Below are 12,406 nucleotides of genomic sequence, written 5' to 3'. Positions count from 1 at the left end.
GCGGGGCTTAGCGCGGCCGCAAGCCCCGCCCCCTTCCCCCGCCGCCGCCGCCACCGCCGCCGCTTGGACACGCCCCCTGCCATGTGGTTACGTCACGGCACGGCCTCTGGGCACGCCCATTGGTGGCGTCATGCCACGCCCCCCTTCGCGTGGCCACGCCCATCTCGGGGAGGGAGGGGAAGGGAGAAGGAGGAGGCCTGGGGGACGTGGCCCCTATGGGCGATGGCCTCGGGTTGTGCCGGGGGGGTCGGGGTGGGACTGGGGAGACATTTCTGCTCGGAAAGGGCGGTCCGGTGCTGGGATGGGTTGTCCAAGGGGGTGGCGGAGGCACCGTCCCTGGGGGTGTTCACGGAGAGGCTGGACGCGGTGCTTGGGGACGTGGTTCAGCGGGTGCCGGTGGTGGTAGGGGGTGGTTGGACCAGGTGGTCTTGGAGGGTTCCTCCAACCCTAAAAAGTCTGGGATTCTGTAAGAGGAGGAGGCCTGGCCAAGGCTGGGAGAGAAGCCAGGGCCTCAGCAGAGGTGGAGGCTGAGGCGGCCTTCGTTCCTGGGGCAGTTGGATGGGCCTTGCTTTGCAAACAGCCTGGGCACCGCAACGCAGATGAAGGTCTCTGAGTTGTGCCGTGAAGTGATACCAACCCCGCAGGCACCTCCCAGGCTGCAGCTTCTCCCCCGGCCTCCCAGAGGAGGCCCAGGTCACTGGGAGAGGCCGGTATCCACCCGTCTGCATGGGGCGAGCACACCGTGGCAGCGTCAGCCAGGAGCAGCACAAGTACTGGGGGAGCAAGTGAACCCCAGGCCATGCCCCAACACCCTGCACTTGTGCTGCCCCCGAGAGAGGGATCAGGGAAAGAAAGAAACCAAAAATCCTGCCACACGAATTTAGGGGAAACCGCCCAGAACATGCAGAGGTTGCTTAGGATAAAGGCCTGTCTCACAGAAACCACTCCACATCATGCCCGTGGGGCTGCGAGTGCTGCTCTCAGGGCAGCGAGGTGCTCTCCGGTTCACAGCAAGGCACGGTCTTCCTCTTTGTGGCTCCTAGAAGTCCTCATTAGGGCGTGTAAATGAGCCAAAGACTTGATTTCATTGACTCAAATGTATTTTCCCTCCTCTGTCTGCAGGGGGGTTTGAAATAAATGGTTCTTGAGAGGGTCTCACTGCTGGGTGTCGTCGTGATGTGGCTCCCCGCTGGAGCATTTCTCAGCAGCGACCCCAGGGACAGGGAGCAGAACAGAGCTAAAAGGGAGCACCAGGTGAGGAAACAGAAGCACACCCCTGGGGAAAGACAGGTTACATAGCTGCTCAGTGCAACGTGGGAGTGCAGCTGGTTACACAGATGTGCTTTTGGGACTACAGACCTCCATCCACATCCAAGACAGGGCAGCGACCTCTGCAAAGCAGATGAGTTGGGGGGTACAAAGTCAGGGCTCAGGATTTCACCCTCTGCACGGCCCCAACACCGCTGCGCTGCTGGGGGGAATGCAGCACAGCTCCCAGCCTCCTTCCCTCCGTGCCTGCCCCTCTGGGAACAGGATCAGGCCTTTGGGAGGAGAGAAGGTGCCCTCTGACTCCGCTTGAATCAGAGCTATGTTCTCCTTATGGCTCCGTGGAAGATTTCAAAGCCCAGCTCTGTCCAGCCGCGGTGGTGATGCTTCTCATCATCTCCTTAAAGCACATCGCAACAGCCACTAATAAAATATAGATACGGGTAATGGGCACAAACTGGTGTGTAGATGGAAACTGTCCCTCTTCAGAGCAATTATGTGCTGAAGAAGAGCAGTGGGGTTTCAGGTAGCCACAAATAGCCAAGCAAACAATCACGTTACACAACCAGCCGGGCTCGCAGTGGGGGGATTTTAATGGGGACGAGTCAGGGCTGGTTGCTCGTTAGCAGGAGTTGAGCCGGGTGTGCTGCTGCACTCTGATCTCAGCTGGGGCTCTGAGGAGCTTTCCTGGGGAAGTGGTGTTGAAGGAGGACTCATCTCTTTCATAGAATCACAGAATATCCGGAGGAGGAAGGAATCCATAAGGATCATTGAGTCCACCTCCTGGCTCGACACAGGACCACCCAAAAACCAAGCCATGTGTCTGAGCGTGTTGTCGAAATGCTCCTTGACCTCTGGCAGGCTCGGTTCTGTGACCACATCCCTGGGGAGCCTGTCCCAGTGCCCGACCACATCTGGGTGCAGAACCTTTCCCTAACCTCCACCCTGACCCTCCCCTGTCCCAGCTCCGTGCTGTCCCCTCGGGTCCTGTCGCTGTCCCCAGAGAGCAGAGCTCAGTGCCTGCCCCTCCGCTGCCCTCGTGAGGGAGCTGCAGGCCGCCATGAGGCCTCCCATCGGCATCTTGTCTGGGCTGAACAAACCCAGGGACCTCAGCCGCTCCTCACATGTCTTCCCCTCAGCCCCTTCCCCATCTTTGCTGTGTGAACGCTCCCTTCGCCATTTCTGTTGTGTGGACGCTTCCTTCACCATCTTTGTTGCCCTCCTTTGGACACTCCCTAATAGTTTATGTCCTTCTGGCATTGTGGAGCCCCAGACCTCGCACAGTGCTCCAGGCGAGGCCGCCCCAGCAGGACCTTTGCCCGAACGCAGCACCCAGCACTGCCACGGCACCCCAGCGCTTCAGGCACCCCGCAGCCCCCAGCTGCCCACAGGAGCACCCCCGGTGCCCACAGGGCAATGCCATCTCCCCGCTGAGGGTCCCCAGCTGGTCGGACCACGTTGTAAAAAAACAAACGAAACCAAGAAACACTCTGAGGTGTTTAAGGAAAGATTGGACTTGGTGCTTGGGGACGTGGTTCAGTGGGTGACATCGGTGGGAGGGGGGTGGTTGAACCAGATGATCTTGGAGGGCTTTTCGAACCCTAATGATTCTGGGATTTTAGGATTTTACAGCCGTGATCTTTGAGGCGAACCAGACCGCTTCAGCGTGTGCCCTGACCCTCGGGGCCCCGGGCCCAGCCCCGGCCTGCCCCGGGCCCAGCTCCCGCTGCGGGCCCGGCTGAGGCGAGCGGGGCTCTGCTGCCACCGCGCGGCCGCTGCCGGGGCCGGGCCCCGGGTCTCCCTCCGGGAGAGGCTTCCTTGGGGTTTGCGCTGGAAATCCCGGCCTGCAGGGCACCATAGAGGGCTTTGGGCGGGCGTCACCGCCTTTCGGTGATTTTTTTTCCCCTTTTCTGCACCCCCGAGGCAGCCCGGAGAGGTGCTGCGGGGCTGAGCGGGGGGAACGCGAAATGGCTCCCGGTGCTCCCACAGGGACAGGCTTGGGGCGTACCGCTGCTGTGGCTCAGCCACGCCAGGGGACAGACGTAGGAAAAAGAAAGCAGGAAGAAATTCTGTACTAGGAGGGTGGTGAGGCGCTGAACAGGCTGCCCAGGGGAGCTGTGGGTGCCCCGACCCTGGAGGTGCCGTGGTGAGCCCAGCGATCTGCTTGAGGCTGGGCGGGCAGGGGAAAGCCTGTGAGAGGAACCTTAGGGGTGAGCGGGGAAGTGCCCTGTGTCCCCATGCTGCTTATGGCCACCCTGCCCTTCCTCCTTGCGCGTGCTGCCCTGCTCAGGCACCTCTGGCCCTCCCCACCCCTGCTAAAAACGGCCTCCGAGTGGCTTCACCTACTTTATGTACATCTTTACGCAGTCACAGTCCTCCTCCACTCCCTCCTCATCCTCTTTGCTGGGACCAAGACCTTGCAAGTCCCATGACGGGGCTGATCCAGGCCCAGCCTTGCTGCGGGGTGCAGGGTTTGGCTTCCCCGTCGTGGCAGCCGGATCCCATCCATCCCCACAGGGTCACGGCAGCTCCCACCAGCTCCGTGCTGAGCCAAGGGCAGGGGAGCTCCTGCAGAGCTGTAGGAGGCAGGGTGACCCAGCAACATCACCGCATCCCAAAGGCAGAGCTGGACCTAAAATGCCTGGAGGTCTGGGGTGGGAGCGAAGGAGCTGCTGGAGCCCTTCCCAGCTGCCCAGCCCTCTCCTCCCGGAGGAGCCCGCGCTGGACTCGGTGCTCCTTCGTCACAGGGATTGTGTTGCGAGTGTCCATGACCTAGTTACAAACTACTGCAGCCCAGCAGAGAGAAGGAAACGAGGCTAATCACTGCCAAGTGCCTGTGCTTCAGGGAGGGGATAAGAAAGGTCCAGGCTGGGTGTCCCACCCCTGCTTTAGGCTGAAGTTGCCCTGGCCAAGCAGCTTTGGGTGAAACCTTCCCCTCTCTGTCTGCACTCTTTCCTCGAAGTCCCATGTAGGGGAGTAGCAAGGAGATATCCAAGCCCTGCAAAGGCATGTGTTGCTCAGGTGCAGGTCAGAGCCAGAGCTCAAATCCTGCTTCCCCTGGCTATCGGAGAGATCCCAAATCCTTTGTCACACAGCATCCCTCCCCTAGCTTCCTGTGACTGCAGAGGGAAGCGCTCTGCACCTTCACCAGAGAGGAACCGACTGCACTGATGAGCCAAAAGGAACATGCCAGAGGAAATCCACATATGTGCACATTTGCAGATTCCCATTTCAAGGCAGAACCAGCCCTTCTAGGGTCTATTTAGAGCCCGGGGACATGGCCCCTGTCCAGAGCAGCCCTGCATTGCTATTTTGAAGGCACGTCGGTTCACAATGTGAGCCGTGATGAGTACCCTGCTCCCGTGGAGCGGATGGAGGCACCCCGGCTTTGCAGCACCTGCTGGAGATTTTGAACTGCTCTTGACAAGGCGAGAAGGGAGCACCGTGGGGTAAAAGCAGCAGGCAGCCAGCCTGGCAAGTGCCGGGAATACTGAGCAAGCCCCAAGAGCTCCATCCTGCCGCAGAGCCGCAGCGATGCCGAGCGCTCGCACGTTGCCGATCTGTGCTGCTGCCTGGGGCGGCTGGTGGGAGGGCAGGGGATGAGGAGGAATAAAACAAGAGCCCGTGGCTGAGCCTGCAGCGGGGCTGAGCCCTGCTGCTGTCCGTGTCATGCCACTTGTGTGCAAGCCAGGAGAAAAGCACGGCCCTTTTTGGGTACACGGCTCCCTTTGGCTAAGCCAGGGGATGGAGCAAAATGGGGAATTGAGCAGCATTTGGCTTGGTCGTAGAGGCTGAGTAATTACAGGAGTTTGGGATGACGCCGCCCAGGGGAGGACCCTGATGCCACCTCCATTCCCTGCGACAGCAAACCGGCCCCTCGAGGCCAAGAGATGACGAACGCTGCAGCTACCCCAAGCAGCTTAATCCCCGGAGCACTGGGATGACCCGGTGCTATTTGCAGCACAGAGGATGGGGCTGAGGAGCCCCCGAGCTGCATTTGTGTCCCTTCCTTGCCAAGCCCTGGCAGAGAGGGGCTGAGCAGAGCCTCAGCTGCCTGCTCCTTTCCCTCAGTGCCCCGAGAGGGCTGCTGACGAGCAGCCTGCTGCAGAGACAAGAGCAGCACTGGGCTCTTTGAAGAAGCTGAGAGTGCTGCTAAGTATGTAAATCTCAGCACGCTGCCGTGGTTCTCCCTCAGTGCTGTTTTTGACCCTCTGCAGCTGTGGGAGCAGGGAGGGATGGAGCAGGCTGACCCTGCTGCCACGGTGGGCAGAAAGCAGCATCCCTGCCCGGCTGCTCCAGCCACAGCCCAGCCCCTGTGCCACTCGGCTGATTCCAGGCTGGGAGTTGCTCTGAAATGCCATTTCTGAACAGCAGAAACGTGCCGGGGCATCTTTCTGTTTCAGTTCCATGCAAAAAAGATCTAAAACGGGGAGGTGAGGGCTGAGCCCCAGGTCTCTCTGCCCGTGGCTACAACACAGAGCATCTCCCGAGCTGCCCTGGCAGGGCCGGGGGCTGCGGGGCCAGCTCCGCCTGGCAGCTCTGCGCTCCTCTCAGAGCCGCAGCTGGTTCCTGGAGATAATGATGAGGCCGACATTTTTTTTAATTATGATTTTTGCTGATCTTACCAGCCATTTCCTTTCCAGGAGGTTACGCCTGGGATAATCCCCATTTTATTACGCTTGTCCCGATGGGAACAAATGTCACGGGTTTCACCGATCCTGCTCCTTGTGTAACGATTCCCAGCGAGCACAGGCTGTGGGGCAGAAGTAGTCAGGCCTTCGGGGAAGCTGCACGGGGCAAAAGCCCTCCATCTGGCCCCAGTCCTACAAGCAGCCACACATACAGAGCCAGCAGTGCCTGGCGTCACTGCTTTCCACTTCCCAGGGCTGAACCCGACCCTTGCGGTGCCCCCGAACACCAGAGGAGCCGCGCGGATTTCAGGAGGACGGGAGCAGAACCAGGCTCTGCCACAAAAGCCCTGACCACCCTTGTTGCTCTGCAAGGGACAGCTCGCAGCTGCTGGGGGGCAGAATTTATGGCTGAACCCCGAGAGCCGGCACCACGCTTATTAAACACGTCCTCGGACACAGGCTCTGCGTTGTCTGAGCGAGGACACATCCTCTGGAAGCAAAGCGAGCGCATCCACGCTCTGTAGGGCTGCCTTCGGACAGGTCTGGGTCAGGTTGGGTGCACTGCTCTCTTTCCCTCTGCTCTCCCTGCCTGCCGGCTCGCCCCGAGCACGCAGCGTGGAGCAACCAGCTAAATGCTTTATCCCTCTGCAGGCCAGGGGAGGACTAAAAAAAACACCAGCAAACCACCAACAGCCTGACGGGATCCTTCAGCTGGCCTGTCCCCTTAAAGCCTCTCACCTCTCCCCGTCTTTCATCGGGGTTATAAACTCCTTAGAATTTCATCACGTGCTCCATAAATAACAAATATATAAGCAGGGGCTTCGTGCGTGGCAGCAGACGAGGCGGACGAGCCCCTGCGGGCTGATTTCTCCCCTCCCCTGGCTGCGAGGCGGCTCCGCTGGCAGAGGAACGTCGCCAGGTCCCCGTCACACGGCCGGTAAGCCCGGTAAGCCCGTGTTTCTGTTGTGTGCCCGTGGTGCTGGCAGCCTCGGGGACAGCTGGCAGCCTGCAGGCACTGCCGCGCGCCAGCCCCGGTGGCTCAGGATGAGGGGAATTGTCCCGGAGGGAAGGGAGCTGGTACACCGAGCTCGGCTTGCCTGCACGAGGCTTTGGAGGAGGTGAGAGCACGGCTCTCGTCGCTGCCGGGTTCCATCCCTGCACCGACACCATCTGCTATTAAAGTCTGGGTGCAGCGGGTTTTCCCATCCAAACCCTCCGCGTTCGGGGTGGGGGAAGGAGTTTCGACTCTTTTGCAAAGAACATTTGGCCAAAAATCTGGGTGATTGAGTCCTTGCTGCTTCCAAATGATTTGAACACGGAGGCTCCGACTCCAGGCAGATATTCCTAATGTAAGAAAAAGATGGCACCGAGGGGGTGCTGCAGACTTACCTGTTATTTTTTTTTTTTGGTTTGGTTTTGTTTTTTTTTTTGCACGCGAGCACCTCTGCAGACCATGCGGATGCTTTGGTCTCTGTACTGCACAAACACAAACAGGGGGGAATTTTACAGAGGGTGCACTTGGTCCAATGCCACACAACCCCCAGTGAACAGGTCTCAGCTCAGGAAGGGCTGCAGAGGAGTTTCTGGGGCCAGGGAGAGAGGATTTTCCCTCCTGGTTCTCACTTACTCCGCAGCTGGGGACCTTCACCTCTGCAGGTCGGACGCTGCCCACGTGCAGGTGCCCCCCAGCAGCCCCACAAAGCCCCGGGCTGGGTTACGGGGCCGGGGGGGGGGGGGGGCGGCAGCTCCTCTGCCCTCCCCACTGAAGCTGTGTGGCACGGGCTGTGCAGCTTTCTCGGTGTGCGTATTCCCCGCACGCCGAAGACCTTTGCCTCTGCAGGGAGCTGAGAAGCCAAGGAAAAAAGGAAAAAGCTAATTTCCAGGAAAGAAACACAAACACATCAGCCCTCCAGCTATCTGACTTGGGCTGCCAGGAACAAAGCGCCGGAGGGGAAAAAGAATACGAGAGCGAGCCAAAGAGCAGCCCTGCATCACCGACTTCTGCTCCAGGCTGTTGCTTTTGGGGTCCTGAGAAGCTTCCAGAAATACCCGGAGAAGCCTGGTTCCCCTCTCCCGTCCATTTCTAACACACGTTGAGCTCATACAGGAGATCTTGAACCCGCCAGTTCTGCGGGTAGATACGTCCGGAGAGACATCACGCGGTGGGGATGCGGGGCCCCCTCCTCGCCTCCTGCGGGGCTGGGCGAGCCCTGATCCAATTAGCAGGATGAGGCGATCCAGAAGAGTCGACAATAAGCCCTACAACACTGCAAAAACCACGCCTGCCTCCAGCTCAGCCGCTGCTTTTCCTCCCTCCTGCAGGCATTTTGTGGCGGCACGAAGCCCCCCTTCCAGCACCGCTCTCGGTTTGTCACCTCTTGGTGACCAGAGCTGGCGCTGGGGAAGCTGAATATTTCCCCCGCCAAAGCCAACGCCTCTTCCCCGCCGTCCCAGCCCCTTAAATAACACAGCCCCTGCTAAACCAGCAAAATCCACTGAAACCAAACCCCAGCGGGACCCCACCTCGCCTCCTCCTGCCTGAAGCAGGCACCTCCAGCACCCGGCCCTCGGCGTCTCCAGGTGGAAAATTCCCAGCCCGCCCCGCTCCTGCCCTGCGCCCCACTTGCGCTGGTAACGCTTTAGTTTCTGCAAATCCTATTAGCTGGAGGCGAGCCTATAATTAGCAGGGAAAGCCGGCACCTCTCAGATGCATCCAGAAATGACCTGGCTCCGCGCTTGCCTTTGGTGCAAACGGCTCGAATATTGGTCAGCTCGGGAGCTGCTCGCACGGCTCCTGCCCGTGGGCCACGCGTGCTGGCCTTTGCTCAGGTTGCGGCCCTGCCTGGATTTATTCACCTGGTTTGAGCGTGCACGAGAGGCGAGGCAGGTGTAACCACGCAGGATCTGACCCAAGCGAGGGGACGTGGCTGGCACGGGGCGGCTGGGGCACGGCCGTGGGACTGCAAGGGAGCTTTGGGCACGGCTGGGAGGTGGGGAAAAAGCGCCCTGCACCTTCACCGAGCCGGGAGGGTGGGTTTGGACTTGCCCTGGGGTATTTCTCACCTGCAGAGCTCTTCTCGGCCACGTGCTCCCCAGGTTGCAGCCACCTTTGGCCACTCCAACGTCACCGGAACATCCCCATCAACGGCATCTCCCTGCCCCTGAGCCAAGCTCTGCCTGCGGTGTGCAGGATCCGACCCCACGTCCGTGCGGCAGGGCACCCGATGGGCGGAGGGGACCCTGCCCAGCCTTTGTGGCTGCTGGTGCTGCGGGCACCAGAGCAGCTGCAAACCCACTTGTTGTGCCCTGCCACATCTCAGCCACATTTTCCAGCATGGCCACGACCTAGCAGGGGCTAAAACACATCATTTACCCGCTGAGCGAGCTGGGAGAAGGGAATAAAACCCCAGCAGCGCAGGCTGCCTCCGGCTGCACGCACCAAACCTCTGTCCCCCAGCCCAGTCCCCAAGGCTGGAGGTTCCCTGTGGCCACATCTCGTGCCGGCTCCAGGGATGGCAAACCAACAGCGGGGGCACCGTGGGTGGGTATTTCCTCCGTGCACCTATGCACACGCACATTATGAAGGCAGGCAGCCTAATCCCGCGCGCGATCAACAGGTATTTTCGGCGGCTAAGAGCTCTGGAGGAGATTGGCTGAGATAAAGGCTGCCGTGACGCCGCCGGGGCCGGAGCTGACGGAGGCTGCCCCAAATAAACGCCGCCGCGCGCGCCGGGAGGGGAGCAGGATGCCGGTGCTCAGCACGTCGCCGTTCCTTAATCCCGCTCGCTTGCGGTGCCCCCAAACCTCGCCCGGGCGCCAGCGACGCCACACGCTGCCCGCCAGCGAGTTCCGCTGCCTCAGCCCCGAGGATGCCATCAGCGTGTTCGAGATCGAGAGAGAAGGTAAGGGGCTGCCCGTCCTCCCCCCCGCCCCCCTTCCCATCACGGCCAGCCCCCACGCGGGGTGCTCCGGGTGCCCCCGTCCCCTCGCCGTGCTCACCGCCAGCCCCCTTGCAGCCTTCATCTCCGTGTCCGGGGACTGCCCGCTCCACCTGGATGAGATCCGCCACTTCCTGACGCTGTGCCCGGAGCTCTCCCTCGGCTGGTTCGAGGAAGGGCGGCTGGTGGCCTTCATCATCGGCTCCCTCTGGGACCAGGACAGGCTCAGCCAGGTACGAGCTGCCCTGTGCGCGCCGGGGGAGGCAGCACGAGAGCCTGGGGACTGGGAGCCGGGAACTGGGGGTGCCCAGCATGGGGAAAATTAAAGCTAAAAAGCCTCCGGTGATGGCAGGCGAGCGTGGATGGCACCGAGCAGGGAGCCAGGGGACGGGTGTCACCGGCTGTGTGACACCTTGGGGGAAGGGGGGCAACGACTTTAATTAAGCCATTCCGAAGCAGCTGGGCCAAATCTGTTAGGGAAGGCAATTCAGCCCCTGTGCTGTGCCGCTGGAAGGTCCTGGAGACCTGGAGGGAGCTCTTGGAGAGCCTGGGGGGGGCTCCCCACGAACTGGGAGCACAGCTTAGACACACACCACACACCCCAGCACATCCCCACACCCCAGCACATCCCCACACCCCACTGCTACCTTCGCAACCCTCAGCGGCCCCGCTAACGGCCCCCGCTCCCTCCCCGCAGGCGGCGCTGACCCTGCACAAGCCGCGGGGCACGGCGGTGCACATCCACGTGCTGGCCGTGCACCGCACCTTCCGGCAGCAGGGCAAGGGCTCCATCCTGATGTGGCGCTACCTGCAGTACCTGCGGTGCCTGCCCTTCGCCCGGCGCGCCGTGCTCATGTGCGAAGACTTCCTGGTGCCCTTCTACGAGAAGTGCGGCTTCAAGGCGCTGGGGCCCTGCCAGGTGACGGTGGGCGCGCTGGCCTTCACCGAGATGCAGCACGCCGTGCGGGGCCATGCCTTCATGCGCAGGAACAGCGGCTGCTGAGCCCCCCCCCCGGCTCCAGCCTCAGCCCCACCGGGGAAGAGGCTGGAGGGAGGCGGAGGAGCTAAAAGGCAGCGAGCCCTCTCCGTTTTTCCCCTCGTGGATGCACATTGTTCCCCGCTGGCCCCGGTCACGCTCCCTGCTGACACATCTGCCTTTTGGCCAGGGGATCAGCCTGGTCCCGTGTCACCCGTGTGCCACCGACACCTCCCCGTAGGGCTGGGGGCCTGAGCATCCAGCCCGGCCCCGCTGCACGCACCAAACCCACGGGTCTCCTCTTTACCTGGGGCTGCCAAGGGGAGCCCATGGGGGTGGCACGGCCCAGGGGCACCGTTGGGGCTGGAAAGGCTGAGACCCTATAAACACACGAGCCCCCAGCCTGGCGCCTCTCCCAGCGCCCTCCCACTCACACCAACCCCACGAGTGAGCCCCCAGAGGAGGCCAAGCCCTCCCCGAGCACCCCCAGGGTCCCCGCAGCCACCCCCGGGGGTGTCCCCCTGCCCACGGCCACCCTGAATCGTGCACCCAAGAGCCTCCCCGCAGGGCCGGTCCTGCACGCAGACACGTCTCCTTCCCAGGAAAATCCTTCTGCAAATGCCTTGGTCTGTCGCGGAGCAGCAAATAAAGACGCGGCGGTTGTTTTCTACGCAGCTCGTGTGTGTTTGTCCCCAGCTCCAAGCGTCACGTCTTGGCACGCGTGGGTCCGGCCAGGCAGACGGGAACCATCCGGTGCCTTTTGGGGTGTCTCAGCTCCAAGGCGGGGCAGATCCTCCCCAGGGCATTTGATGGAAGGGGGGGTGCAGGCGGGATGCAGGCTTGGGGCAGCTCTGCCCTTCGACAGCACCTGGAGGCTCTGTGGGTCACTTTGCTTCCCCTTTTGCTCAAAGAAACCGTCCTCAAAACCCTGCCACTGCCCCAGGAGGGATTTGGGGGGGGGGGGGGGGGTACAGGGAACAGCGCCCACCCCGCAGAGCGGGGCAGCCCCCGGCAATCCCACCTCCTCCTCTCCCTACGACGAAACTCACCAAACCCCCTAAAAGCACCAAGGGAGACGAGGCCCCGTGCATCTCATTAAATACAGGTAGAAATTTATTAAGGGGGGGAAAAAAAAAACAAAACAAAACACGGCTTTTAAAAAAGTATCAAAAAGAGACCAAGGAGGTGAGGCGCCTGCCTTCGGCTGGAGCAGCACCGGAGGGAGGAGGAGCGGGGCTGCGGCCGGCCCGCGGCGGAGCAGGGGTGCAGGCACCACTGGGGGGGGGGCGCGCGGAGCCGAGCCCCCAGCACTTGGGCGCTCGTCCCGCTGGGGAATTGGCTCTGTCCCCGTCCTCCAGCACTGTCACCCACCAGCGCCGAGGCAGCCCGGAGGAGCCACCCAGTTACCCGGGTCCCTACACCTGGAAGGGGGACAGGAGGTGGCACCGGGGACCCGGGGCAGCAGCAGAGGTGTCCCCAGGGGTCCGCGCTCAGCCGAGCCCTGCCTGGGCTTCAGAAGGAGCTGAATAAATCCACCATCCTCCAAGAGGAGCCCGCTTGGAGAAGCACGAGCCTCCTTCTGAGGCCCTGGGGGA

At 61.7% G+C, this 12,406-nt stretch overlaps 1 protein-coding gene across 1 annotated transcript; it reads left to right on the top strand.

Annotated features, from left to right (window-relative positions):
- The first annotated feature begins 9,570 nt into the window (after positions 1-9,570).
- AANAT (aralkylamine N-acetyltransferase) lies at positions 9,571-10,838 on the top strand. The gene is made up of 3 exons (XM_035342193.1): positions 9,571-9,799; positions 9,914-10,068; positions 10,533-10,838. Exons 1-3 carry the CDS (start codon positions 9,643-9,645, stop codon positions 10,836-10,838), a joined length of 618 nt encoding a protein of 205 aa, XP_035198084.1. The 5' UTR covers positions 9,571-9,642.
- Positions 10,839-12,406: the final 1,568 nt, after the last annotated feature.

The sequence above is a fragment of the Oxyura jamaicensis genome, chromosome 18, assembly GCF_011077185.1.
Source record: "Oxyura jamaicensis isolate SHBP4307 breed ruddy duck chromosome 18, BPBGC_Ojam_1.0, whole genome shotgun sequence".
Classification (NCBI taxonomy): Eukaryota; Metazoa; Chordata; class Aves; order Anseriformes; family Anatidae; genus Oxyura; species Oxyura jamaicensis.
The sequence above is the reverse complement of the archived record's forward strand: the minus strand, read 5'-3'. Positions and strand labels throughout refer to the sequence as shown.

What these genes read in the sequence shown, in the direction of transcription:
- AANAT (XM_035342193.1), top strand. Translation starts at nt 9,643, where the DNA reads ATGCCGGTGCTCAGCACGTCGCCGTTCCTTAATCCCGCTCGCTTGCGG. An exon ending in GTTCGAGATCGAGAGAGAAG is followed by an intron (nt 9,800 to 9,913) that starts GTAAGGGGCTGC and finishes GCCCCCTTGCAG; the next exon opens with CCTTCATCTCCGTGTCCGGG. An exon ending in ACCAGGACAGGCTCAGCCAG is followed by an intron (nt 10,069 to 10,532) that starts GTACGAGCTGCC and finishes CCCTCCCCGCAG; the next exon opens with GCGGCGCTGACCCTGCACAA.